Source organism: Salvelinus sp. IW2-2015, linkage group LG26 (genome assembly GCF_002910315.2).
Source record: "Salvelinus sp. IW2-2015 linkage group LG26, ASM291031v2, whole genome shotgun sequence".
Classification (NCBI taxonomy): Eukaryota; Metazoa; Chordata; class Actinopteri; order Salmoniformes; family Salmonidae; genus Salvelinus; species Salvelinus sp. IW2-2015.
This window is the reverse complement of record NC_036866.1, coordinates 41,273,810-41,300,999: the sequence shown is the minus strand read 5'-3', so window position 1 is coordinate 41,300,999 and position 27,190 is coordinate 41,273,810. Positions and strand designations below refer to the sequence as shown.

The 27,190-nt window shown below is 44.2% G+C and overlaps 2 protein-coding genes and 1 pseudogene across 5 annotated transcripts in view; 2 read left to right on the top strand and 1 right to left on the bottom strand.

Annotated features, from left to right (window-relative positions):
* The window catches only part of LOC111952464 (ankyrin repeat domain-containing protein 27), a 33,367-nt gene extending 30,571 nt beyond the window's left edge, over positions 1-2,796 (bottom strand). For all 4 annotated transcript variants that reach the window (XM_023971146.2, XM_023971148.2, XM_023971147.2 and 1 more), the window contains exon 1: positions 2,707-2,796. The gene's annotated coding sequence lies outside the window, so the exon portion shown is untranslated. The remainder of the gene's footprint in view (positions 1-2,706) is intronic.
* A 7,768-nt stretch (positions 2,797-10,564) lies between these two features.
* LOC111952228 (Fanconi anemia core complex-associated protein 24-like) lies at positions 10,565-18,036 on the top strand (annotated as a pseudogene).
* A 2,192-nt stretch (positions 18,037-20,228) lies between these two features.
* The window catches only part of LOC111952814 (asc-type amino acid transporter 1-like), a 29,522-nt gene continuing 22,560 nt past the window's right edge, over positions 20,229-27,190 (top strand). Inside the window, 1 exon segment of the mRNA XM_023971733.2 lies at positions 20,229-20,592. Coding sequence (XP_023827501.1) covers positions 20,421-20,592 — 172 coding nt within the window. The 5' untranslated portion in view covers positions 20,229-20,420.

Genomic DNA, 27,190 nt, shown 5'->3' with positions numbered 1-27,190 from the left:
GAAAAAAGACGGTACTTGCTGGTGGGAGACAGATTTTCCTCCGAGTTGTGCCTCTCACTTCCTCTCTGAACATACTGATAGGCTCCAGGACGAGCATAAACGATTATCGCAATTCAAACACAAGGTTTCAAACTTACCGATTCAATTGCACTTTAAACAAAAAAAACAAAAAAAAACATAATTTCCTCTGCCAAAGCCATGGCAATGTTTACAGAGTCACACTCTCGTTTTAATTCATCAATACAGCCAACATCACCATCTAAAACATCCATCCAGTTTCCCAACGACATTGCAGAGTAGGGCTATGTCATGTGCTTGTCCAACAGAATAATAAAATAACTGCAATTGATATAATGTAATTTAGAGTTCTGATCACTACTTCAGTATCCCATGGATAACATTTCAAAACTGGATATAGTTTTATGTGCCCACAAATCAAATTTCGTGGATGACCATCTTAAATGTGCTATCAAAGGCTTTTAAAATACCCTGGTGACGTATTGAATTCCAACCACCATTTTGTGTTCTACTTGTAGCCCTGGTTGCCCTGAAAAGAAATGGTAAAACACTTAATTGTGAGGCTAAATATATGTAGATAAATGAAAGTCAGATAAATGAAAAGCCCATTTTTGCTGGGACTGATACAGTTAATCCTCGCTAGCGATACAGTTTTTGGAAGCCCTCTCATATAAGCGAGAAAGAATCTTTCAAATACAAAAGATACACTTACTGTACACAATTTAGTCATGTTGAACCAGGCTGTTTTCACAACGACACATCCTCTCACTATGTGCTCGCATTTCCATTGGAAACTACAATTCAACATTTCCGGCTGGATCGCAAGTGCTTCTCAAAATACAGCCGGGTGCAACTTTGCTAAACAGCGTACACTAAGTGTATCTTTTGTATATGCAATCGAGGCATATTTGCGATTAAACACTTTTTGGGCAACATCTGTGCATTTCTCTAACGCGGCAATAAGGGACGTGGAACAACTACTGTAATGCAATTACATTTGAGTCATAAGGGCTCTTGGGCCAATTCTCTTTGAAAGATTAAACGGCAAAAATCTGTCACGGTACACATAGAATTGTGTAATTACGCGCAGCAACAGTTCCTGGTTTGGGTTTTTGTCGTAGATTTTTGGACAAATCAGGATTGGACGAAGGCAGTGCTTGAACTGGTGATTTTCAAGCCCGGGTGCAGATGATAAACCAATTTCCACTAGATTACACAGCCACAAAGTCTAAATTGTCTGTTCATTAAAACAAAATCAAATGTTTTGGGGGGGGGAAGGGAGATACCTAGTCAGTTGCTCAACTGAATGCATTCAACCTAAATGTGTCTTCCACATTTAACCTAACCCCTCTGAATCAGAAAGGTGCGGGGGGCTGCTTTAAAAATCGACGCCATCTGTGCCCGTTGCTGTTGAAGGTTAACTGCCTTGCTTTCCCCATAGAAATGGCTGAACGAACCAGAGGTAACTCATTTCCGGTTCTTAGGACTACAAGCTGACGAGCTCTACTGCATTCCGCCCAGCAATAAAAACAGGAAGTGACAAACTTTCATGAGATAAGAGAATTTTACTTCTGGGTAACAGAGATTACACTACTGACCTCATGGTCTAGGAATTCTCAAGACAGACTGGTGACCTTTGACACAGGCTACAGACTCCTTGGCCAATACTACTAAATGAAAAACTGGTCTATTATATGTAGTATATGGAGCTATACATCTTTAACACAATTGTCCATAACTTCCCAATAGTATCAGACTCTCAAGGTTTATTAAGGTCACTGTTTGAATTGTACCTGCAAGCACTGTATTATTTTACCATTCTTTGGTTTGATATTCAAGTATAGAGTAAACGGTATGTCAGTTTCCATTGCCAAGTTAATTCTACAGAGCATGACAGCCCCTACATATACTTTTTTTCTGCATTCTTGGGGGAACTTCCATGTCGGTCTCAACCATTTTTGGATGTACAAGTAGCCCAAGTCACATGTTGCTCTGCACCCACTCATGTGCAATTGATCATTAGGCCTATGTTCTTATTAGTCTTCCCAAGACCTCACTGTGGATAGGCTGGTCATGGCTAGAAAGAATACAGCTTTTGTTAAATTGACGTCAAAAGTCGTTTGTTTTTAGTTAACCATAACCGAATTCTCCTAGCCTGCTACAAAAAGTCAAAAGCTGTATCCCATCTAGTCACAACGGACAGGCCAGGTGCCCCAGGGATACTATAGTGCCACATGTTGAGAACTTCCAGGTAATGGCTAAACAAGATTGACGAAAATTGTGAAATGTGGTAGCAATTTCGTGTGGTAAGCTGTACGTGACAATCAATGTCAAACAAATGCTTGCTTTGAAAGTGGAATCAAGCAAAACAGCATTGAAATCCATAACAGCTGCCCGGATCGAGAGGAACACTTCACTTAAAGTCGTAGCAATCAAGTCACTGTTCTGCCATTTCGACATTGACCATTCCCAGCATATATATATATATAGCAAATGGATTGCAACATCTACATGGGTAGAGGTTTCAATGCCAAATATTTGTGTTCTTACATTAGCTAGCAAGTTAGCTAGCTAACGTTAACTTAGCTAGCTAAAAGATGAGCAGCTAACGTTTTCTATCACAACAACAGCAACGTTGGCTTGGATGGACATTCATACAAACACAATATAGCTATGTCCATAACGTACCTCTTTATCTGCTAAACACTCCGGAATTGCATTGCAAATTGCACTTCTTCAAAAGCCTGACCGTAAACAGAAGAAAGTCTACCATTTGATGCCAGTTTGGCTGTCAGCACTACCGGTCTCTCGAACTTGATGACGAGGAAAACATTCGCTAATGTGGTTTAGTCAACCAATCAGGCGCAGCAAACCAATCCCGCAAATCCTAACATGTCGGTCGGGGCTGAGGGCTCGTGAAAACGTCAAAGGAAAGGATGACACCACCGTGCAGTGTATGAAATCTAATTACAGTATACGGCAAGTCAACATGTGGTCCTAAAATAATATAGGACTGCCCTGAGAAATCTATTTGGATCACCATAAATTTGCAGAATAAGATTGTCAAAGGTGGTTTGTCCCCCCCACCCTACCACTGACTGTTGTAATGGATTGAAGTGTTGCATTTGTTTGGTAGATACAGAAGTTATTGTTACAGAACAACGTGATCTATATTTACGTGTGATAAAACAACAAACATGTAGTTCCCCTCAGGTCTTCATCCTTCCAAAATATGTTTTTTCCTACCATCTCCTTTAAAGGGATAAGGCTTAATTTGGTCATCGGTTAACATAGCACTGATCTGTATTGCAAAAATAGCTCTGATTTTGCTTAATTAACTGGTTCACATAACATTTCCCCATTTTGTTTAGGTGGGGTGTGGCAAAGTTCAATGGGGGAATTTCGTGTCTCCTCAGTAGTGGGGTCTTCCTATCTTTACCAACAAATTAGAGCAGTTTGCAGCTGAAGGTGCAGCAAGCTCATTGATGATTCGTTTTTTTTGTGGCAGTTATCTTCGCTAAAGGCTGTTTATCGAAGTATTATGCTGCATTTCTAACCAAGTGGGAAGGTGGTAATTACCAGTTGTGGAATCGTATAGGATTTGGATGCATTCACATGCTTTGATCTCATTGTGAAACACAGATTGGCTAATGGCCAACAAGCTGTGTCAACCATAAACTAAAAGTACAGCAATCATGCTTGGCAACAAATATAGTGTTCAAAAACCATATTAATATATTCACAGGAGGTTGGTGGCACCTTAAATGGGGAGGACGGGCTCGTGGTAATGACTAGCGGATTAGGTGGAATGGATTCAAATACATCAAACACATGGTTTCCAGTTGTTTGATGCCATTCCATTTGCTCTGTTCTGGCCATTGTTATGAGCCGTTCTCCCCTTAGCAGCCTCCTTTCTTTTTATAAATAAAGTTTTCTTATTGCATTTAACTGCTGACAATGCTGTTATCAAGGTAATTTCCATAGTAGGTGATGTCAGAGGCCAGCATGTGAAGGAAGTTGTGGCTCAGGGATGATGGACAAGTTTTCCACTAGTAATTACCAGTTGGGGGGGTGTCCCAGTCGTATGTTGTAAATACCACCTTCCCACTTGGTTATGAACGCATTATTAGCTGCGCTTGGAAAGCAAAATAGAACTCTACATTTCTTACATAGTCCTATTATTATTATTCTGTGTTATTGACTGTACGTTTGTTTATGTGTAACTCTGTGTTGTTGTTTTTGTCGCACTGCTTTGCTTTATCTTGGCCAGGTCGCAGTTGTAAATGAGAACTTGTTCTCAACTGGCCTACCTGGTTAAATAAAGGTGAAATACATTTTTTTAAATATACAGTGGGGAGAACAAGTATTTGATACACTGCCGATTTTGCAGGTTTTCCTACTTACAAAGCATGTAGAGGTCTGTAATTTTTATCATAGGTACACTTCAACTGTGAGAGACGGAATCTGAAACAAAAATCCAGAAAATCACATTGTATGATTTTTAAATAATTAATTTGCATTTTATTGCATGACATAAGTATTTGATCACCTACCAACCAGTAAGAATTCCGGTCTCACAGACCTGTTAGTTTTTCTTTAAGAAGCCCTCCTGTTCTCCACTCATTACCTGTATTAACTGCACCTGTTTGAACTCGTTACCTGTATAAAAGAACACTGTCCACAACTCAATCAAACAGATTCCAACCTCTCCACAATGGCCAAGACCAGGAGCTGTGTAAGGACATCAGGGATACAATTGTAGACCTGCACAAGGCTGGATGGGCTACAGGACAATAGGCAAGCAGCTTGGTGAGAAGGAAACAACTGTTGGCGCAATTATTAGAAAATGGAAGAAGTTCAAGATGACGGTCAATCACCCTCGGTCTGGGGCTCCATGCAAGATTTCACCTCGTGGGGCATCAATGATCATGAGGAAGGTGAGGGATCAGCCCAGAACTACACGGCAGGACCTGGTCAATGACCTGAAGAGAGCTGGGACCACAGTCTCAAAGAAAACCATTGTAAACACACACGCCGTCATGGATTAAAATCCTGCAGCGCACGCAAGGTCCCCCTGCTTAAGCCAGTGCATGTCCAGGCCTGTCTGAAGTTTGCCAATGACCATCTGGATGATCCAGAGAGGAATGGGAGAAGGTCATGTGGTCTGATGAGACAAAAATAGAGCTTTTTGGTCTAACTCCATCGCCGTGTTTGGAGGAAGAAGAAGTATGAGTACAACCCCAAGAACACCATCCCAACCGTGAAGCATGGAGGTGGAAACATCATTCTTTGGGGATGCTTTTCTGCAAAGGGACAGGACGACTGCACCGTATTGAGGGGAGGATGGATGGGGCCATGTATCACGAGATCTTGGCCAACAACCTCCTTCCCTCAGTAAGAGCATTGAAGATGGGTCGTGGCTGGGTCTTCCAGCATGACAACGACACGAAGCACACAGCCATGGCAACTAAGGAGTGGCTCCGTAAGAAGCATCTCAAGGTCCTGGAGTGGCCTAGCCAGTCTCCAGACCTGAACCCAATAGAAAATCTTTGGAGGGAGCTGAAAGTCCGTATTGCCCAGCGACAGCCCCGAAACCTGAAGGATCTGGAGAGAATCTGTAGGGAGGAGTGGGCCAAAATCCCTGCTGCAGTGTGTGCAAACCTAGTCAAGAACTACAGGAAACGTATGATCTCTGTAATTGCAAACAAAGTTTCTGTACCAAATATTAAGTTCTGCTTTTCTGATGTATCAAATACTTATGTCATGCAATAAAATGCAAATTAATTACTTAAAAAATCTACAATGTGATTTTCTGGATTTTTGTTTTAGATTCCGTCTCTCATAGTTGAAGTGTACCTATGATAAAAATTACAGACCTCTACATGCTTTGTAAGTAGGAAAACCTGCAAAATCGGCAGTGTATCAAATACTTGTTCTCCCCACTGTATATATATATATTTATTTGCCCACTCGAGAGCTTAAACGATTTGAGCTATTAACATGAAACAAACTGCCAAATGTCCAGACTGGATTTTTGACACTATGTGTACTTTATGAACTATAACTATTTAAAATGTTCATAAATTAACATGGGTTTAAATGAGAACCATAGGAATACAGACGTAGCTTTTCAAAATGGACCTGTTCCTTGGCCAATTAAGCTACAAGACAAACTTTAAAACATTCAGGCTATCCCAACTTCAAATTCTTTCAAATCTTTATTAAATATAACTATACATTTGCATAAAATAACTCACCAACAGTAACTCAAATCACATGCGCCAAATACAACAGGTGTAGGTAGACCTTACCGTGAAATGCTTACTTACAAACCCTTAACCAACAATGCAGTTTTTTTAAGGTAAGAAAATATTTGGTAAATAAATAATGTAATAAACTAAAGTTAAAAAAAAAAGTAAGACAATAAAATTAAATAAACTAAAGTTTAAAAAAAGTAACAATAAAATAATAAGGCTATATACAGGGGGTAACGGTACCAAGTCAATGTGTGGGGGTACAGGTTAGTTGAGGTAATTGAGGTAATATGTACATGTAGGTTGGGGTAAAGTGACTATGCATTGACAATAAACAGCGAGTAGCAGCAGGGTAAAAAAGGGGGTCAATGCAAATAGTAAGGGTAGCCATTTGACTCTGTTTAGCAGTGTTATTGACATTGGCTGGTATAGAGGTTCTAGATGGCACGAAGCTTGGCCCCAGTGATGTACTGGGCCTTACGCACCACCCTCTGTAGCGCTTTGCGGTCAGATGCCGAGCAGTTCCCATACCAAGTGGTGATGCAACCAGTCAGGATGCTCTCGATGGTACAGCTGTAAAACCTTTTGAGGATCTGAGAACCCATGCCAAATCTTTTCAGTCTCCTCGGGGGGAATAGGCGTTGTTGTACCCTCTTCATGACTGTCTTGGTGTGTTTGGACCATGATAATTTGTTAGTGATGTGGGCACCAAGGAACTTGAAGCTCTCGACCCGCTCCACTACAGTCTTGTCGATGTGAATGGGGGCGTGCTCAGCCCTCTTTTTCCTGTAGTCCACGATTAGATCCTTTCTCTGGCTCACGTTGAGGGAGAGGTTGTCTTCCTGGAACCACACTGCCAGGTCTCAGACCTCCTCCCTATAGGCTGTCTCATTGTTGTCAGTGATCAGGCCTACCACCGTTGTGTCGTTGGCAAACTTAATGATGGTGTTGGAGTTGTGCGTGGCCACGCAATCGTGGGTGGACAGGGAGTATAGGAGGGGACTATGCACGCACCCCCTGAGGGGCCCCCTGTTGAGGATTAGCGTGGCAGATGAGTTGTTGCTTACCCTTACCACTTGGGGGCAGCCCGTCAGGAAGTCCAGGATCCAGTTACAGAGGGAGGTGTTTAGTCCCAGGGCCCATAGCTTAGTGATGAGCTTTGAGGCCACTATGGTGTTGAACACTGAGCTGTAGTCAACGAACAGCATTCTCACGTACAGTTGAAGTCGGAAGTCATTAAAACTCATTTTTCAACCATTCCACAAATTTCTTGTTAACGAACTATAGTTTTGGCAAGTCGGTTAGGACATTAACTTTGTGCATGACACAAGATATGTGGAATTTCACATCTAAAACAAGGATACTCATCATTGTGGCACAATGCTAGGCCATGGATTTTTTATTTAACCATTTTGACGAACATATCAAGAATATTTCAAGGGCATCTTTTTTACATTTTCGTAACATTGCAAAAATCTGAAACTTTGTTTTTATTTAATTTTTCTCCCCAATTTCGTGATATCCAATTGCGATCCAATTACGATCGTTTCTCATCGCTGCAACTCCCCAACGGGCTTGGGAGAGGCAAAGGTCGAGTTATGCATCCTCCAACACTTGACCCACCAAACCGTGCTTCTTAACACCCGCCCGATGACCCCGAAGCCAGCAGCACCAATGTGTCGGAGGAAAAACCGTTCAACTGACGAAGTCAGCCTGCAGGCGCCTGGCCCACCACAAGGAGTCACAAGAGCACAATGAGCCAAGTAAAGCCCCCCCGGCCAAACTCTCCCCTAACCCGGACGACGCTGGGTGCCGCTCTATGGGACTCCCGGTCACGGCCGGTTGTGACACAGCCTGGGATCAAACCCAGGTCTGTAGTGACGCCTCAAGCACTGCGATGCAGTGCCTTAGACCACTGTGCCACTCGGGAGGCAATCAGAAACGTTTTATCAAAAAATTATGCAGAAAAGCTAATCCATGCATTTGTAACCACTAGATTAGACTACTGCAATGCTCTACTCTCTGGCTACCCTGATAAAGCACTAAATAAACCTCAGTTAGTGCTAAATACGGCTGCAAGAATGTTGACCAGAACCCAAAAATGTGATCATATTACTCCAGTGCTAGCCTCTCTACACTGGCTTCCTGTTAAGGCTAGGACTGATTTCAAGGTTTTATTGTTACCGAACTAAGCATTACATGGACTTGCTCCTACCTCTCTCCCTGATTTGGTCCTACCGTACAAAACCTACTCATACGCTACGGTCACAAGACGCAGGCCTCATTATTGTCCCTAGAATTTCTTAGCAAACAGCTGGAGGCAGGGCTTTCTCCTATAGAGCTACATTTTTATGGAATGATCTGCCTATCCATGTGAGAGACGCAGACTCTGTCTCAACCTTTAATTCTTTACTGAAGACTCATCTCTTCAGTAGGTCCTATGATTGAGTGTAGCCTGGCCCAGGGGTGCGAAGGTGAATGGCAAGGCACTGGAATGACGAACCGCCCTTGCTGTCTCTGCCTGGCCGGCTCCCCTCTCCCCACTGGGATTCTCGGCCTGACCCTATTACGGGGGATGAGTCACTGTCTTACTAGTGCTCCTCCGTGTCGTCCCTAGGAGGGGTGAATCACGTCGTGCCAGGCTTTTTTGAGCTATACTCGACTTGAGTGGGTTGTATCACTAACGTGATCTTCCTGTCCAGTCTTGCATCCCCTCGTGCTTGTGGAGGTGGAGGAGATCTTCATGGACTATACTCAGCCTTGTCACAGGGTAGTAAGTTGGTGGTAAATTGATATCCCTCTAGTAGTGTGGGGGCTGTGCTTTGGCAATGTGCGGGGTTATATCCTGCCTGGTTGGCCCTGTCCGGGGGTATTGTCGGACGAGGCCAGTGTTCCCGACCCCCCCCCCCTGTCTCAGCCTCCATTATCTATGCTGCAATTGTCTATGTGCTGCGGGGCTAGGGTCAGTCTGTCCTATCTGGTGTAATTCTCCTGTCTTATCTGGTGTCCTGTGTGAACTTAAGTATGCTCCCTCTAATTCTCTCTCTCTCCCTTCCCTCCAGGAGGACTTGAGCCCTTGGACCATGGACCCTCAGGATTACCTGGCCTGATGACTCCTGGCTGTCTCCAGTCCACTTGGTTGTGCAAAGCTCCAGTTTCATGCTACCTTGTCCTGTACCTGCTGTTTTCAACTCTCTCTCGCTCGCTCTCTCACTCCCTCCCTCTCTCTCTGTCTACAGCACCTGCTGTCTTGACCTCTGAATGCTCAGCTATGAAAGCCAACTGACATTTACAACTGAAGTGCTGACCTGTTGCACCCTCTACAACCACTGTGATTATTATTTGACCCTGCTGGTTATCTTTAAATGTTTGAAAATTTTGAAGAACAATCTGGCCTTAATGGCCATGTACTCTTATAATCTCCACCTGGCACAGCCAGAAGAGGACTGGCCACCCCTCATAGCCTGGTTCCTCTCTAGGTTTCTTCCTAGGTTCCTGCCTTTCTTGGGAATTTTTCCTAGCCACTGTGCTTCTACATCTGCATTGCTTGCTGTTTGGGGTTTTAGGCTGGGTTTCTGTATAAGCACTTTGTGACATCTGTTGATGTAAAAAGGGCTTTATAAATACATTTGATTGAATTTGATTGATTGACCTGGCATCTAGTACCATACCCCGTTCAAAGGCACTTAAATATTTTGTCTTGCCCGTTCACCCTCTGAATGGCACACATATACAATCCATGTCTAAATTTAGGAGTTGACCACAACAGTCACGGGCTTCATCAATAAGTGCATAGGGGATATCATCTCCACAGTTACTATAAGAACGTATCCAAACCAAAAAAACATGGATTACAGGCAATATCCGTGCTGAGCTAAAGGCTAGAGCTACCACTTTGTCACGCTCTGACCTTAGTTCCTTTTTTATGTCTCTATTTTGGTTTGGTCAGGGCATGAGTTGGGGTGGGTATTCTATGTTTTGTGTTCTATGTTTTCTATTTCTGTGTGTTTGGCCGGGTGTGGTTCTCAATCAGAGGCAGCTGTCTGTCGTTGTCTCTGATTGAGAACCATACTTAGGTAGCCTTTTCCCACCTGTGTTCTGTGGGTAGTTGTTTTCTGTTTTTGTGTCTGTACCAGACAGGACTGTTTTGTTTCGTTATMTCTCTTTGTTATTTTGTTTAGTGTTCTGTTTTAATAAATGAACATGAACACTTACCACGCTGCGCTTTGGTCCGATGATTCCTCATCTTCAGACGACGAACGTTACACACTTACAAGGAARGGGACACGGACATGGACGCATACCAGAAAGCTCGCTACGACCTCCGACGAGACATCGAAAATGCAAAGGGCCAATACAGGAGGAAGGTGGAATCCTATTACACCTTGTGGCAGGGTTTGCAGATTATAGCTGATTACAAAGGGATGATTTGCCCAGTGATGCAGAACTCCCAAATGAGCTAAATGCCTTTTATGCTCGCTTCGAGGAATATAACAATGTGCCTTGCTTGAACCGGGTGACTGTGTGATCTCGCTCTCCGTGGCCGATGTGAGCAAAACGTTGAAACATGTTAACAAACAGATGGAATACCAGGGCGCGTTCTCAAGGCATGCYCAGACCAGCTGGTAGGTGTCTTTACGGACATTTTCAATCTCTCCTTGTCCCAGTCTGTATTCCCAACATATGTCAAGCTGACCACCATTGTCCCTGTTCCCAAGACCTTCAAAATAACCTACCTAAATGACTATCGCCCTGTAGCACTAGTATCTGTAATTATGAAGTGCTTTGAAAGGCTGGTCATGARACACATCAACACCATCATCCCAGACACCTTACACCCACTCCAATTCGTATACTGCCCCAACAGATCCACAGATGACGCAATCTCAATTGCACTTGACACTGCTCTCTCCCACCGTGACACGAGGGGAAATATCTATGTGAGAATGCTGTTCAGACTACAACTCAGCATTCAACACCATAGTCCCCTCCAAACTCATCACCTCCAAACCTCTCCCTTTGCAACTGGACCATGGACTTCCTGACATGTGATTAGGGTAGGCAACAACACCTCCACCACGCTGACCCTCAACACAGGGACCCGTCAGGGGTGTGTGCTTAGTCCCCTCCTGTACTCTCTGTTCACCCACGACTGCGTGGCCACGCACAACTCCAACACCATCATCAAGTTTGCTGACAACACGATGGTGGTAGGCCTGATCGCCGACYGCGATGAGTCAGCCTACAGGGAGAAGGCCAGGATAACAACATCTCCCTCAACGTCAATAAGACCAAGGAGCTGATCGTGGACTTTAGGAGAAAGATGGGAGAGCACGCCCCCCATCCACATCGATAGGGCTGTTGTGGAGCGGGTCAAGAACTTCAAGTTCCTTGGCGTCCACATCACTAAGGACTTAACTTGGTCCACACACCCGCACAGTCGTGAAGAGGGCACGGCAACGCCTCTTCCCTCTCAGGAGGCTGAAAAGATGTGGCATGAACCCTCGGCTCCTCAAGAAGTTCTACATCACCAGTTGGTATGGCAAATGCACCACCCTTGACCGCAAAGCGCTACAGAGGGTGGTGCGGACAGCCCAATACATCACTGAGGCCGAGCTCCCTGCCGTCCAGGACCTCTATATCAGGKAGTGTCAGAGGAAGGCTCGAAAAATTGCCAAAAACCCTAGCCACCCAAGCCATCCACTGTTCACTCTGCTACCGTCCAGCAAACAGTACAACACACACACATGTTTACACTCATCATTTGTTGTTGCTACTCTGTTCATTATTTTACTCTTATCTACCCTGATGCCTAGTCACTTTAACCTGCCTTCATGTACATACAGTATCTACCTCAAATACCTCGTACCTCTGCACATTGATATGGTACTGGTACTCCATGTATATACAGTTGAAGTCGGAAGTTTACATACACTTAGGTTGGAGTCATTAAAACTTGTTTTTCAACCACTCCACAAATTTCTTGTTAACAAACTATAGTTTTGGCAAGTCGATTAGGACATCTACTTTGTTCATGACACAAGTAATTTTTCCAACAATTGTTTACAGACAGATTTATTTCACTTATTATTCACTGCATCACAATTCCAGTGGGTCAGAAGTTTACATACAAAGTTGACTGTGCCTTTAAACAGCTTGGAAAATTCCAGAAAAATTAGCCATTGCTTTAGAAGCTTCTGATAGGCTAATTGACATCATTTGAGTCAATTGGAGGTGTACTTGTGGATGTATTTCAAACTCAGTGCCTCTTTGCTTGACATCATGGGAAAATCAAAAGAAATCAGCCAAGACTTCAGAATAAAAATTGTAAACCTCCACAAGTCTGGTTCATCCTTGGGAGCAATTTTCAAACGCCTGAAGGTACCACGTTCATCTGTACAAACAATAGTACGCAAGTATAAACACCATGGGACCACGCAGCCGTCATACCACTCAGGAAGGAGACAAGTTCTGTCTCCTAGACATTAACGTACTTTGGTGCGAAATGTGCAAATCAATCCCAGACCAACAGCAAAGGACCTTGTGAAGATGCTGGAGGAAACAGGTACAAAAGTATCTATATCCACAGTAAAACGAGTCCTATATTCACATAACCTGAAAGGCCGCTCAGCAAGGAAGAAGCCACTGCTCCAAAACCGCCATAAAAAAAGCCAGACTACGGTTTGCAACTGCACATGGGAACAAAGAAAGTACTTTTTGGAGAAATGTCATCTGGTCTGATGAAACAAAATTTGAACTGTTTGGCCATAATGACCATTGTTATGTTTGGAGGAAAAAGGGGGAGGCTTGCAAGCCGAAGAACACCATCCAAACTGTGAAGTACGGGGGTGGCAGCATCATGTTGTGGGGTGCTTTGCTGCAAGAGAGACTGGTGCACTTCACAAAATAAATGGCATCATGAGGAGGGAAATTATGTGTATATATTGAAGCAACATTTCAAGACATCAGTCAGGAAGTTAAAGCTTGGCCGCAAACGGGTCTTCCAAATGGACAATGACCCCAAGCATACTTCCAAAGTTGTGGCAAAATGACTTAAGGACAACAAAGTCAAGGTATTGGAGTGGCCATCACAAAGCCCTGACCTCAGTCCATAGAAAATGTGTGAGCAGAACTGAAAATGTGTTTTATGAGCAAGGAGGCCTACTAACCTGACTCAGTTACACCAGCTCTGTCAGGAGGAATGGGACAAAATTCACCCAACTTATTGTGGGAAGCMTGTGGAAGGCTACCCGAAARGTTTGACCCAAGTTAAACAATTTAAAGACAATGCTACCAAATACTAAATGAGTTTGGGAATGTGATGATAGAAGTAAAAGCTGAAATAAATCATTCTCTCAACTATTATTCTGACATGTCACATTCTTAAATTAAAGTGGTGATCCTAAGACAGGGAATTTTTACTAGGATTAAATGTCATTAATTGTGTCATTAATTCCTCTACTTGTGTTATTATTTTATTTGTATTATTTTTAAATTATGCATCGTTGGGAAGGGCTCGTAAGCAAGCATTTACACGTTTAGACAAACAAACAAGCAATCGATACTACCGGTAAGAACAAACAATCGAAACTGCCGGCGGACAGCCAGTAGACAGATTTCCATTGACCCAGGTTTATTCGACAAAAGCAATGTCGTGACATTGTTTTGTTGAAAATTGGAAACAGCAGCAAGACAGTTCTCTTTGGTTTCCACTAGATAGCACAGCCACAAAGTCAACTTAATTTAAGGTTAGGCATAAGGTTAGCAGTGTGGTTAAGGTTAGGTTTAAAATCAGAAGTGTAGAAATGGGCAAGGTTTAGCTATAATCATGACTTTGTGGCTGGGGTAACTAGTGACAGCCGTTCTCTCCCAGTCTGTTCCATTTTGAACGTGGTGTTGTTGAATTTGTATTTTGTATTTGTATTTATTATGGATCCTCTTCCAAGGGGAATAAATACAAAATTAAGGCAGTTTATACCATTTTAAAAACATTACAATACATTCACAGATTTCACAACACACTGTGTGCCCTCAGGCTCCTACTCCACCACTACCACATATCTGCAGTACTAAATCCATTTGTATGTATAGTGCATATGTTATCGTGTGTGTGTGTGTGTATGCATGTGACTGTGCCAATGTTTGTGTTGCTTCACAGTCCCCGCTGTTCCATAAGGAGTTTTGTTGTCTGTTTTTTAAATCTAATTTTACTGCTTGCGACAGTTCCTTGATGTGGAATAGAGTTCCATGTAGTCATGGCTCTATGTAMTACTGTGGCCTGCCATAGTCTGTTCTGGACTGGGGACTGTGAATTGACCTCTTGTGGCACTCTGAAACTAACTGCAGCTCTTTGTTGAGTGTTGCAGTCATTTCAGTCGCTGTAGTAGCTGACGTGTATAGTGTTGAGTCATCCACATACATAGACACTCTGGCTTTACTCAGTCAGTGGCATGTCGTTAGTAAAAATTTTAAAAAGCAAGGGGCCCTCTCCAGCCTCTAGGTCACCAGGCTGCTCGTTATGGCGCACACCTGTCACCAGCGTTACGCGCATAATGGCACTCAACTGGACTCCATCACCTCCTTGATTACCTGCCCTTTATATGTCACTCCCTTTGGTTTCTTCCCCAGGCATTATTGTTTCTGTTCCAGCGTCATATCTGTGCGTTGTTTGTGTTTTCTATTACGTTTATTTATTAAAACACTCACTTCCTGAACTTGCTTCCTGACTCTCAGCGCATATTGTTACAGCTACCTTGGGGAATTCCTGATTCTAACTGGATTATATTTGAGAGGCTTCCATTAAAGAACACCCTCTGTGTTCCGTTAGACAAGTAACTCTTTATCCACATTATAGCAGGGGGTGTAAAGCCATAACACAAGTTTTTCCAGCAGCAGACTGATCGATAATGTCAAAAGCTAACAAGACTTCAGTGACACTCGTTCTCTCCCAGTCTTGATTCCAGGAACTGGACGTGAGAAACATATTTGAGGAAGAACTTGGTGTGGTGGACTTTCAACCGTTTAACAAGAGCTGCATCCTGTATGTCTCTGAAACTGACAATGTGGTTGGTAACAACTACAAAAGAAACCTTGTTCGGTTTAGAAATATAAGTCTTCTTTTGGTGTTTGGCACTACACCATTAAACCACTACGACTTGATTATGCTGCTACAGGTAACTGCCAAAATAAAGGAAACACTTGAGTTAATGAGGGATACAAAGTATATTAAAAGCAAGTGCTTCCACACAGGTGTGGTTCCTGAGGTAATTAAGCAATTAACATCCCGTCATGCATAAAAATGCCAAATGATGGAATTTCTCATGGAAGAATGGTGTCACATCCCTCCAATAGAGTTCCAGACACTGTGCCAACGCACATTGAAGCTGTTCTGGCGGCTCGTGGTGGTCTAACGCCCTAATAATACACTACAGTCGTGGCCAAAAGTTTTGAGAATGACACAAATATTAATTTTCACAAAGTCTGCTGCCTCAGTTTGTATGATGCCAATTTGCATATACTCCAGAATGTTATGAAGAGTGATCAGATGAATTGCAATTAATTGCAAAGTCCCTCTTTGACATGCAAATTAACTGAATCCCAAAAAAACATTTCCACTACATTTCAGCCCTGCCACAAAAGGACCAGCTGACATCATGTCAGTGATTCTCTCGTTAACACAGGTGTGAGTGTTGATGAGGACAAGGCTGGAGATCACTCTGTCGTGCTGATTGAGTTCGAATAACAGACTGGAAGCTTCAAAAGGAGGGTGGTGCTTGGAATCATTGTTCTGCCTCTGTCAAACATGGTTATCTGCAAGGAAACACGTGCCGTCATCATTGCTTTGCACAAAAAGGGCTTCACAGGCAAGGATATTGCTGCCAGTAAGATTGCACCTAAATCAACCATTTATCACATCATCAAGAACTTCAAGGAGAGCCGTTCAATTGTTGTGAAGAAGGCTTCAGAGCGACCAAGAAAGTCCAGCAAGCGCCAGGACTGTCTCCTAAAGTTGATTCAGCTGCGGGATCGGGCACCACCAGTACAGAGTTTGCTCAGGAATGGCAGCAGGCTCGTGTGAGTGCATCTGCACGCACAGTGAGGCGAAGACTTTTGGAGGATGGCCTGGTGTCAAAAAGGGCAGCAAAGAAGCCACTTCTCTCCAGGAAAAACATCAGGGACAGACTGATATTCTGCAAAAGGTACAGGGATTGGACTGCTGAGGACTGGGGTAAAGTCATTCTCTCTGATGAATCCCCTTTTCGATTGTTTGGGGCTTCCGGAAAAAAGCTTGTCCGGAGAAGACAAGGTGAGCGCTACCATCAGTCCTGTGACATGCCAACAGTAAAACATCCTGAGACAATTCATGTGTGGGGTTGCTTCTCAGCCAAGGGAGTCGTCTCACTCACAATTTTGCCTAAGAACACAGCCATGAATAAAGAATGGTACCAACACATCCTCCGAGAGCAACTTCTCCCAACCATCCAGGAACAGTTTTGTGACGAACAACGCCTTCTCCAGCATGATGGAGCACCTTGCCATAAGGCAAGAGTGATAACTAAGTGGCTCGGGGAACAAAACATCAATATTTTGGGTCCATGGCCAGGAAACTCCCCAGACCTTAATCCCATTGAGACCGTGTGGTCAATCCTCAAGAGGCGGGTGGACAAACAAAAACACACAAATTCTGACAAACTCCAAGCATTGATTATGCAAGAATGGGCTGCCATCAGTGAGGATGTGGCCCAGAAGTTAATTGACAGCATGCCAGGGCAGATTGCAGAGGTCTTGAAAAAGAAGGGTCAACACTGCAAATATTGACTCTTTGCATCAACTTCATGTAATTGTCAATAAAAGCCTTTGACACTTATGAAATGCTTGTAATTATACTTCAGTATTCCATAGTAACATCTGACAAAAATATCGAAAGACACTGAAGCAGCAAACTTTGTGGAAATTAATATTTGTGACATTCTAAAAACTTTTGGCCACGACTGTATATTGTTGTTTTCTTTATTTTTGCACTTACCTTCACATCCTACAGCATAATCTAGTTCAGATAGCCCGTGTTGTGTATGGCTTAACTACTGATATATAATATTGTAATGTATCTCTATACGACATCTGTTTTTCTATGGTGATGTTCTAATCTTGTCTCCCTCTCTATGCAAGGCCAACAGCCGCCTTCAGGGCATCGTGGTGGTGGAGAAGACCCGGCTCAGTGAACAGTACTTTCCTGCCATGCAATAGTTTGTGGTGTATGAGCTCGGTCTCAAACTGCTACCTGTTGCTAGCCAGCTGGAAGCCTCCCAGCCAGCTGGAAGCCTCCCAGCTTCTCAAACAGTAAGTCAAACTTTCACACATGAGAGAAAACGAGTGAAGAGTTTGGTCTAGCATTGACACTTTGCAAAGATTATCCTGATTCCACAAATATGTGTTAAACTCAAACTGACATACAGTCAGATCGACCATAGTCTAACTGTGCGTGACGGTTGACTGATGAATTGTGTCCTCTCCTCTGCAGGTACACGGAGAGAGTAAAGACAACCCGTTCCTCAGGAGGASTGTGTCTCGGCTGCTGGACCCCCTGGTCATGTCCCTGGTTCAGCAGATCCCTGGAGTAGGGATGGTCAAAGCCARGGCCCTGCTCCAGCACTACTCCAGTATCCACCAGCTGTACAACGCAGGGACCCATGAACTGGAGCCCATCGTGGMCCAGGCCARGGCTCAGCACATACGCAACTTCTTCCACAACRCATTAGTCTGACTCTGACAGCACGGCACAGCTCATTGACAAATCATTACRTGTTTATGTTCAAGTGTGTACGGAGGGGGCACACGTGAACCTGACACAATGTTGTAAAGCTAAAGACTCCCTAGTTTGGAATGTATCTTTTTTTCACATCTCGATGGAATGTAACATGCCTTGTTTATACAAACAAAATGTTTTGGTGTTTCTCTGTGTATGSAAAATGTGTTGCAGTTCTTGGGCCATTGGAGCGCTGCACTGGAAGTGTGCGTGTGTCTGACTGACCACTAGATGGAGTAAGATGCCTTTTCCTTATCCAGAACAATTCATAAACTTCCATTGGAACAATACAACCTTAAGCAAGGCCTGTGTTACTGATAGCGGGTGCCAACGGAAATACTATATGACAACCTTTTTCCAACCCTTGTCAGYGCTTCTTGGAGCTCAAACAGAAACCACAGATCCCCTGGCTTAGTTCAATCCAATCCATTTGCACTGAAGCATTTTGTCTCAATGGAGGAGTACTTTCTTGGCAAGGCTGTGGGAGGCCTTCTTTCCAAATCCACAGTCAGMACTGCCTTTTATTCCAGTCTGACCATGTGACCTGGGCTGGCTGCATYGAGCTTTCCCTGGCCAGTGACTTCCCCCTGTGACACTCCATTCCATCCCAATCCAACAAGAAGTAACATTGGCATGCTGGCCAAAGCATGAATTGACTGAATTAATTAACTGCTACCTCAGCTCATATCCATTCTTAAAAACTGGAACTTACATTTTCTTTATACTGGACCTAAAAAAATGTAACTTTGCTAATTTTGGGATTTTATTAGTGTTATTACATTTGGTCTGGACAGTCTTTGTTTGCTTTTTTTGTTTATGTATTGTTTCATTTCAGAGCGTCATCTAAACTTTTGACCCAGTGTGATGCTGTGAACCTTTGCACTTCACAATGGGATAACACCCTGCTGGCAGTGAAACAGCAGTCGGTTAAAAGAAGACTTCTCTCTCTTTCTTTATCTCACTCCTTCCCTCTGTTCACATTTCCTCAGTTACCCAGAGTGGCTCCTGTGATGTATTGGTTTTCTGCTCGGCCTCCTCCTTTAAGCGTCGCAGCACACTGTTGGCAGTGTTCGTCCTTCCTCACTTCCTGCACACAAAGCAGCCGGCCGTTTTATTGGCCTTCTGACAGGATCAGCTGAATCCAGGCCCTTTATTGGGCAGTCTGTGGTGTTAGCGAGAGAGGCAGAGAAAAGACCTGGTACGAGCGCTCAATTTGACTTCCTAAATTCCACCAGGGTCCTTTCAGAGACGAAGGGAAACATGAAGAAGACCCTCTTTGGGAAGCATGCGCTGGTGGGGCAGAGGAGCAAGTCCGCCTCTCTTTGAGTTTCTTCTTCCGAACAGTTCATCAGGAGGCTGTTCAGAGTTGCATCAATAACATGACTGGGCCTAATTTTAGATACAAAAGGAAACAGAGGGGCGGAGTTGTGTGAATGGGAGTGTATCCGACATGAAACGTATTTGCCAAAATATTTTATGTTCACAAGTAAATTATTTAAAAGCAGGTACATGATTTTATTTATTTTTTAAATTTTTTTGGGGGGGGGGGATCCCTGTCATCCACATGTTTTGTAATCTATTTACACTTTATTTTTRCCACAATTCAAAACAGTAATTTTGTTAATTGATTAAGCTACTTTTCTTTGGAGTCAGTTTGAGATCAATTCTCTCCTATACTGTAGTAGATATAGGCCTGCAATACACGGTGTGCATGCTCGTTAKATTTTGCTTTGATGGACTGAAGATAGTTCAATCAAACCTTGCATTTGCTCTTTCACTCCCTTTGAAATATTGATTAGCTGGTCAATCATTTAGTATGTTCCATAATGGCGTGCAGTTGTGTTAACTGTGGTCATTGTTTAATCATTTTCTTTAACATGTATTCATTTTTATTTGACGGTCTGGTTGCAATTCATTAGATTAAATACCTTAAAATTCCCTATCAATAATATTTGAGAAGATTAAGTGAATTTGTGTACTCTGAAATGGGGGCCTGAACACTGAGCAATCGAGATTATGCAGACACAGTTGTGTTCAAGATGGGGGGCTTACTCAACTAGGAGAGTGTCCCAACCCTGGATTGTGATGCACGCAAGCCTCAGATATTATCGTCGGTATTGAAACAGAACATTTGGTAAAAAGATGGACGTCGAAGTTCGAAAGGATCTCCGAGTGAGATTTAGTGAAAAACGTCCAGCGACGCTGAAGTAGTTGATGGCACGAGAGTGGGTTAGTTAGCATTCTACCCTGGACAGCGACAGATTGTTGCGCATGCGCACCCTATTCAGCGTGCATCAATACKGTGTGTGAGTTCAAGAGAGGAATTCGAGAYAGCCTTTGATATGGTCGCAGACATGGATGGAGAAAAGCGGAAAAGAAGTATCTGCTCACGGCAAGAGCCAGCAGCTGCACTGAAGATCTTGAAAGATGGGAACAACAAGCGTGACGAAATCCCTGATAGAGTGACTCTGAAAAAAGAAATAGGACTTTTAAGCGCCTGTACAATAATCATAGGTAAGGTTGGTAAAAGTGTATTGCATTTTAGAATCTATTACTTGGGGGTGTTTGGTCATTGCTTTATTTTATAAAAATAACTTTGATGTAAGTTTGCCATTTACAGCCAATTTGCCTTTGCTGAATAGAACATTCCTTTTCCATTGATGGATTATGTGTCATTAAAGTCAGTATCCTATATTTGTAGTGGTTAGAAATAGGCCCATCTTCTCACCTGTCATGATAAGAAGATGGTCCTATTTCTGATGTCATGCGAGTGCGACTACATGAGAAATCGATGTGCATCAAATGTCTACCTCAATGCTTACGTGGCCAAAATATATTAATTAGTAGCACATTGGTTGTCAAGCAGAAGAAAATTGTCTGCTGAAGCAGAGGAAATGGCAGGGGCTGCTGTAATAAATCTAATCCACTTGCTGAAGGGTGCAAATGAAGATATAGGCCCAAGTTACACCTACAGTAGGGTAAATGCCACTATACAGTTTGGAAGAGGCATATTGATCATGAATGATAAATGTAACTTTAGTTGGTTTTGATATGCTGATGTACATCCTGAGGTGTTTATTACATATGTTCTGACTTTAGTTTCAGAGTTACTGTAAAATGATTATTAAACTAATAGTTGTATAAGAATAGGCCTATGCTCTTTATGTCATTTACACAGACAGTGATGCTTTTCATTTACATTTACTCCCCAACCTACTCTTGTGTCTTTTAGTTAGTTACACTAGTGCCGTTTTGGATCAAGATCAGTCCTGAATTAAGACCTCAAACACGAGGAAAAAGTCAGAAATCCCTTTGAATCAGGCTCCTGCCTCCTTGTGTGTGTGGAAGAGAGACCGAGTACAGACTGCCGACTGTTGAGCAATCCAGACCAGGAAGCCCATGCTAGCATCCACCCTGTTGTTTCAAAGTTATACATCTTACTCCCCAACCTGGACTCAGGGGTAGACGTAACATAGTAAATGTAAAACCGACCCACTTCAGTTAGTATGATATGTTAAGTTTCGTATGTATTAATTTGTGGATGTCCATTAGGGAGTGAACATTATTTATAATGAGGGTTACATGGAGAAAATCGGACCTCTCTGAAATGAAAATGGATGGCTCTCCCTTTAACAAATATATTTTACTTAAATCCTGAACCTTTGAAAAAAAACAAGTGACCCTCCCCTATACCAAAAATAATAATTAAAACAAAGGTGATAGCAGAGAACATGTTTACCGTTTACCGTACCTTCTTGGACAGACCAGAGCCTTAGATATGGATTTTTAGAAACTGTTCTTTGTCCTGTAAGCATTACATGGCAACGCAAGAGTTTTGATTCACAGACCATCGTGGACAAGATTAGGGGTAGAGAGATCTCCTTTATAGTAAAATCATTGCATGAATCTATCATCGTATTTGCAGATCAGAAAAAAAATTGCAGTTTATAAAAATGTCATGCAATTCTATGTAATTTTACATATTAACACAATATTTTTTAATACCACACAAATTACCGAAATTACAGGCAAAACATTGACAGAGAGATATTTGTTCATCTTATCATATTTCTCCAATGCCAAATCAGTGCGCCTTGTTTGCAACTGAACTGTCCCTGTTTGCAAATAATTACATCTGAGACGTCATTAGGAATCTGAGCATGGTACTTTTAAAATGTGGGCCGACCTTTCCACCCCAGGCAGAGTAGCCCTACCAATGCAGAAAAATGTAAGTTTTAACTGCTGGCTACTCTTCTTCCGTGGCTTAACCCAACGAGAGAATGTCACAAGTGTTTCCCTAAAAGCTGTCTGGGTTTAAGCATTTTCTATTGCACAGAAAGTGACTAGCTTAAGCAAGTGACATAATTAGATTACAGTGCATTCTGAAAGTATTCAGACCCCTTGACCTTTTCCACATTTTGTTACATTACAGCCTTATTCTAAAATTGATTAAATAGTTCCCCCCCCTTAATCAATCTACACACAATACCTCATAATGATAAAGCAAAAAAGACCTTAAATTTTTTAAATTTCTTTGCAAATTCATTCAAAAATCAAAAAACAGATATATCACATAAGTATTTTGACCCTTTTACTCAGTACTTTTGGAAGCACCTTTGGCATTGATTACAGCCTCAGTCTTATTGGCTATTACGCTACAAGCTTGGAAAACCTATATTTGGGAGTTTCTGAGTTTCTCCCATTCTTCTCTGCAGATCCTCTCAAGCTCGTCAGGTTGGATGGGGAGCGTTGCTGCACAGCTATTTTCAGGTCTCTCCAGAGATGTTAGATCTGGTTCAAGCTCGGGCTCTGGCTGAGCCAATCCTGCGTGGTCTTGGCTGTGTGCTTAGGGTCATTGTCCTGTTAAAAGGTGAACCTTTGCCCCAGGCTGAGTCCTGAGCATCCTGGGGCAGGTTTTCATCAAGGATCTCTTTGTACTTTGCTCCGTTCATCTTTCCCTCGATCCTGACTGTCTCCCAGTCCTGCCGCTGGAAAACACCCCACAGCATGATACTGCCAACCCACCCATGCTTCACCGTAGGGATGGTGCCAGGTTTCTTCCAGACGTGACACTTGGCATTCAGGCCAAAGAGTTCAATCTTGGTTTCATCATACCAGAGAATCTTGTTTCTCATGGTCTGAGACCTTTAGGTGCCTTTTGACAAACTCCAAGCGGGCCTTGGTCACCTCCCTTCTCCCCCGATTGCTCAGTTTGGCCGGGCAGCCAGCTCTAGGAAGAGGTGAGGAGGTCTTGGTGGTTCAAACTTCTTCCATTTAAGAATGGTGGACGACACTGTGTTCTTGGGGAGCTTCGATGCTGCYGAATTTTTTGGTACCCTTCCCCATATCTGTGCCTCGACACAATCCTATTCCCCCAAGGTCATAAGGGAAGGGTAAGTGGACGAGGGTGTGTCTTTTATGAGTTTGAAACGCAGCCTTGGTTTTAACTTAGCAGCCCTTCACTGACATGGAAGTAGGCTATTTAAAGAGTGCATGGTGGGTGGAGGAATTGACCGACAAATCTGTGGATATAGCAGCCTATAGCCTAATTTCGTCTGTCAAACAGGTAGGCCTACCTCTTATTTCTTCAATAGGAAGAAAAAGGTTCCAACACAAAGCCCTCTTGTTGTTAGTAAAGTCTAATTAAAATGAAGATGGTTTAAATGAATTATGCCTACTCGAATTTGCCTACTTTCAGCACCATGAGCTGTCCATTTCCGACTGATTGTGCCGCGGCTGCTGCTTCAAGTTTCAGCACCACAATGTAAGTTACTTGAATCTGACTTATTGTGAGGTCAATATCAAATCAAATCAAATGTTATTTGTCACGTTAAGAATACAGCAGGTGTACCTTTGTCACGTTCTGACCTTTATTTCCTTTGTTTTGTTTTTATTTAGTATGGTCAGGGCGTGAGTTGGGGTGGGCAGTCTATGTTTGTATTTCTATGTTTTGCTATTTTCTGTGTTTGGCCTGATATGGTTCTCAATCAGAGGCAGCTGTCAATCGTTGTCCCTGATTGGGAACCATATTTAGGTAGCCTGTTTTGTGTTGGGTTTTGTGGGTGGTTGTTTTCAGTCTTTGTGTGTCTGCACCAGATAGAACTGTTTCMGTTGTCACTTTTGTTGTTTTGTATTTTGAGTGTTCACCTTTATTAAAGTAAGATGAACAATTATCACGCTGRGCATTGGTCCTCCGATCCTTCTAACTTATCCTCCTCAGACGAGGAAGACGACAGCCGTTACAGAACCACCCACCAAGAAAGGACCAAGCAGCGTGGTAACAGGCAGCAGCAACAGGAGCGGCAGCGATATCTGGAGAGATGGACTTGGGAGGAAATACTGGACGGAAAGGACCCTGGGCACAGGCTGGGAGTATCGCCGCCCCAAAGCTGAGCGGGAGGCAGCGAAAGCAGAGAGGCGTGTAAGGATGAGGGAGCTGCACGAAAACACCAAGTCGGCTGGAGCCAAGAGAGGCAGTCACCAAAAAGTCTTGGGGGAGGCACACGGGGAGTGTGTTAGCCAGGTATAGCAGACCGAGGCCAAACTCCCGTGCTTACCGCTGGAGAACGTTATGTACCGTCAGGGGTATCGTGTTTTATGCGGTGGAGCGCGACGGTGTTCCCCGGTCGTGGCTGCATTAGCCGGTGCGGTACATTTTCCAGCACCTGTAGCGGCCGGCTAGAGTGGGCATCGAGCCAGGTTGCCATGAAGCCGCGTCAGCGCATCTGTCTCCAGTGCGTCTCCTCGGGCCGGTTGTACATGGCACCAGCCCTACGCATGGTGTCCCCGTTCGCCAGCACAGCCGGTGCGGGCTATTCCACCTCGCCGCACGTGCCTGATACGGGGAGCGTTCAGACCAGGTAGGTTGGGCAGGCTTCGGTGCTCGAGACCTGTAGTGCGTCTCCACGGTCCAGTCTATCTGGTGCATTCTCCACGCACCAGTCCGCCTGTTGCAACCCCTCGCACCAGCCAGTACCACAGTGCCAACACCACGCACCAGCTTCCTGTGCGTCTCCAGAGCCCTTAAGCCGTGTTCCTCTCCCCGCACGCCCCAGTGTCGTGTCCAGTCCGTATCACAGTTCCGCCCACGCACCAAGCTCCTGTGCTCTCAGAGCCCTGTACGTCCTGTCTGCTCCCGCACTCGCCAGTGTGCTGGTTCCCAGCCCGGTACCACCAGTTCCGCACCACACACAGCCTACTGCGCCTCAGCAGGCAGAGTCTTCCGTCTGTCCAGCGCCGCCTGAGCTGCCCGTCTGTCCAGCGCCGCCTGAGCCGCCCGTCTGTCCTGAGCCATCAGAGCGCCCGTCTGTCCTGAGCCGCTAGACCGTCCGTCTGTCCTGAGCCCTAGAGCCAGTCGTCAGTCAGGAGCTGCCAGAGCCTCCGCAGTCAGGAGCTGCCAGAGCCCGCCGCCAGTCAGGAGCTGCCAGAGCCGCCCGCCAGTCAGGAGCTGCCAGAGCCGCCCGCCAGTCAGGAGCTGCCAGAGCCGCCCGCCAGTCAGAAGCTGCCAGAGCCCGCCAGTCAGAGCTGCCAAGCTACCCTCAGTCATGAGCTGCCCTTCAGTCATGAGCTGCCCTTCAGTCATGAGCTGCCCTATCATGACTGCCCTTCAGTCATGAGCTGCCCCTCGAGCTGCCTTCAGATCGGAGCTGCCCCTCAGTCCGGAGCTGCCCCTCAGTCCGGAGTGCTCTCAGTCCCGAGGCCCCTCAGTCCGGAGCTGCCCCTCAGGCCGGAGCTGCCCCTCAGTCCAGAGGCGCCCCTCAGCCAGGACGCCCTCCAGTCCAGTGGGGTCATTTAGGAGGGTCGCCGTTCCTAGGAGCCACAGAGCGGACAAAAACTATGGTGGAGTGGCGGTCCACGTCCAGCCCAGAGCCGCCACCGCAGACAGATGCCCACCCAGACCCTCCCTATAGGTTCAGGTTTTGCGGCCGGAGTCCGCACCTTGGGGGGGGGGGGGGTACTGTCACTTCGACCTTATTCCTGTTTTGTCTTTATTTAGTATGGTCAGGGCGTGAATTGGGTGGGCAGTCTATGTTTGTATTTCTATGTTTTGCTATTTTCTGTGTTTGCCTGATATGGTTCTCAATCAGAGGCAGCTGTCAATCGTTGTCCCTGATTGGGAACCATATTTAGTAGCCCGTTTTGTGTTGGGTTTTGTGGGTGGTTTTTCAGTCTTTGTGTGTCTGCACCAGATAGAACTGTTTCGGTTGTCACTTTTGTTGTTTTGTATTTTGAGTGTTCACCTTTATTAAAGTAAGCATGAACCCATCCTCAGTGCTTATGCCACCCAATCCGCTAGTTGGGTGACCTCCGGATCACTCCTAATCTATCTCCTCAACGATTCAGCATAACTGACTAAGCCAATCGTATTCACACCCTTACGCGCGGTCAGCATATCTAACACACAATGCCACCATTACCCCTACAAATTAAGCCTACACAGAAGCAACAGAGTATTTGTTTAAAAGGGTATAATTAGGATCAAATATTCAATATGCACCTCAAGATACTACAATAGCCTTTCAACACCAACAACCTTAGCGCGAAGCTATAGAAAAACACACGCTTATACGACACAAATAACATAACACCAAAGAACATCAACAACAACTATCAACACTAAACACAACACACTAATACGCTGTGGGAGAACTGGTGAACTTAGGCCATTTTGGGAAGAAAGGTTCACCCCTAATTGGGAGGCAGGGGCTCTGGAGAATAAATTTTGAACCTACATTATGATTGTGTTAGGCGCTGCAGCGATGTAAATGTTAGGTGAAGGCCCGGGAACGCCACCTAAACCACCTCTGTGTTTGGTTTAATGTATGATGCGGTCATCTCCGTGTCACCACGCTGTGATGAGTCCGATCGGTGCAATGAGTGGCGCTGGGAAGTTGCCCCTTAGACAGTGATCCTCGGGTCGAGTTTTGCATTTCTCCGCAGTACCAAGTGTGAGTAAGTGAGCCCAGTGCAATCAAAAAACGTGATGGTTTTGACACCTTGTTGATTTATACATATACATACCGAGTTCAAGTTAAGTGAAGAAGCGATCTGGAATGCTGGCCTCGAGACGAAGTTACTCTGTCCAGTGTCTGTGTTCTTTTGGCCCAGTCCT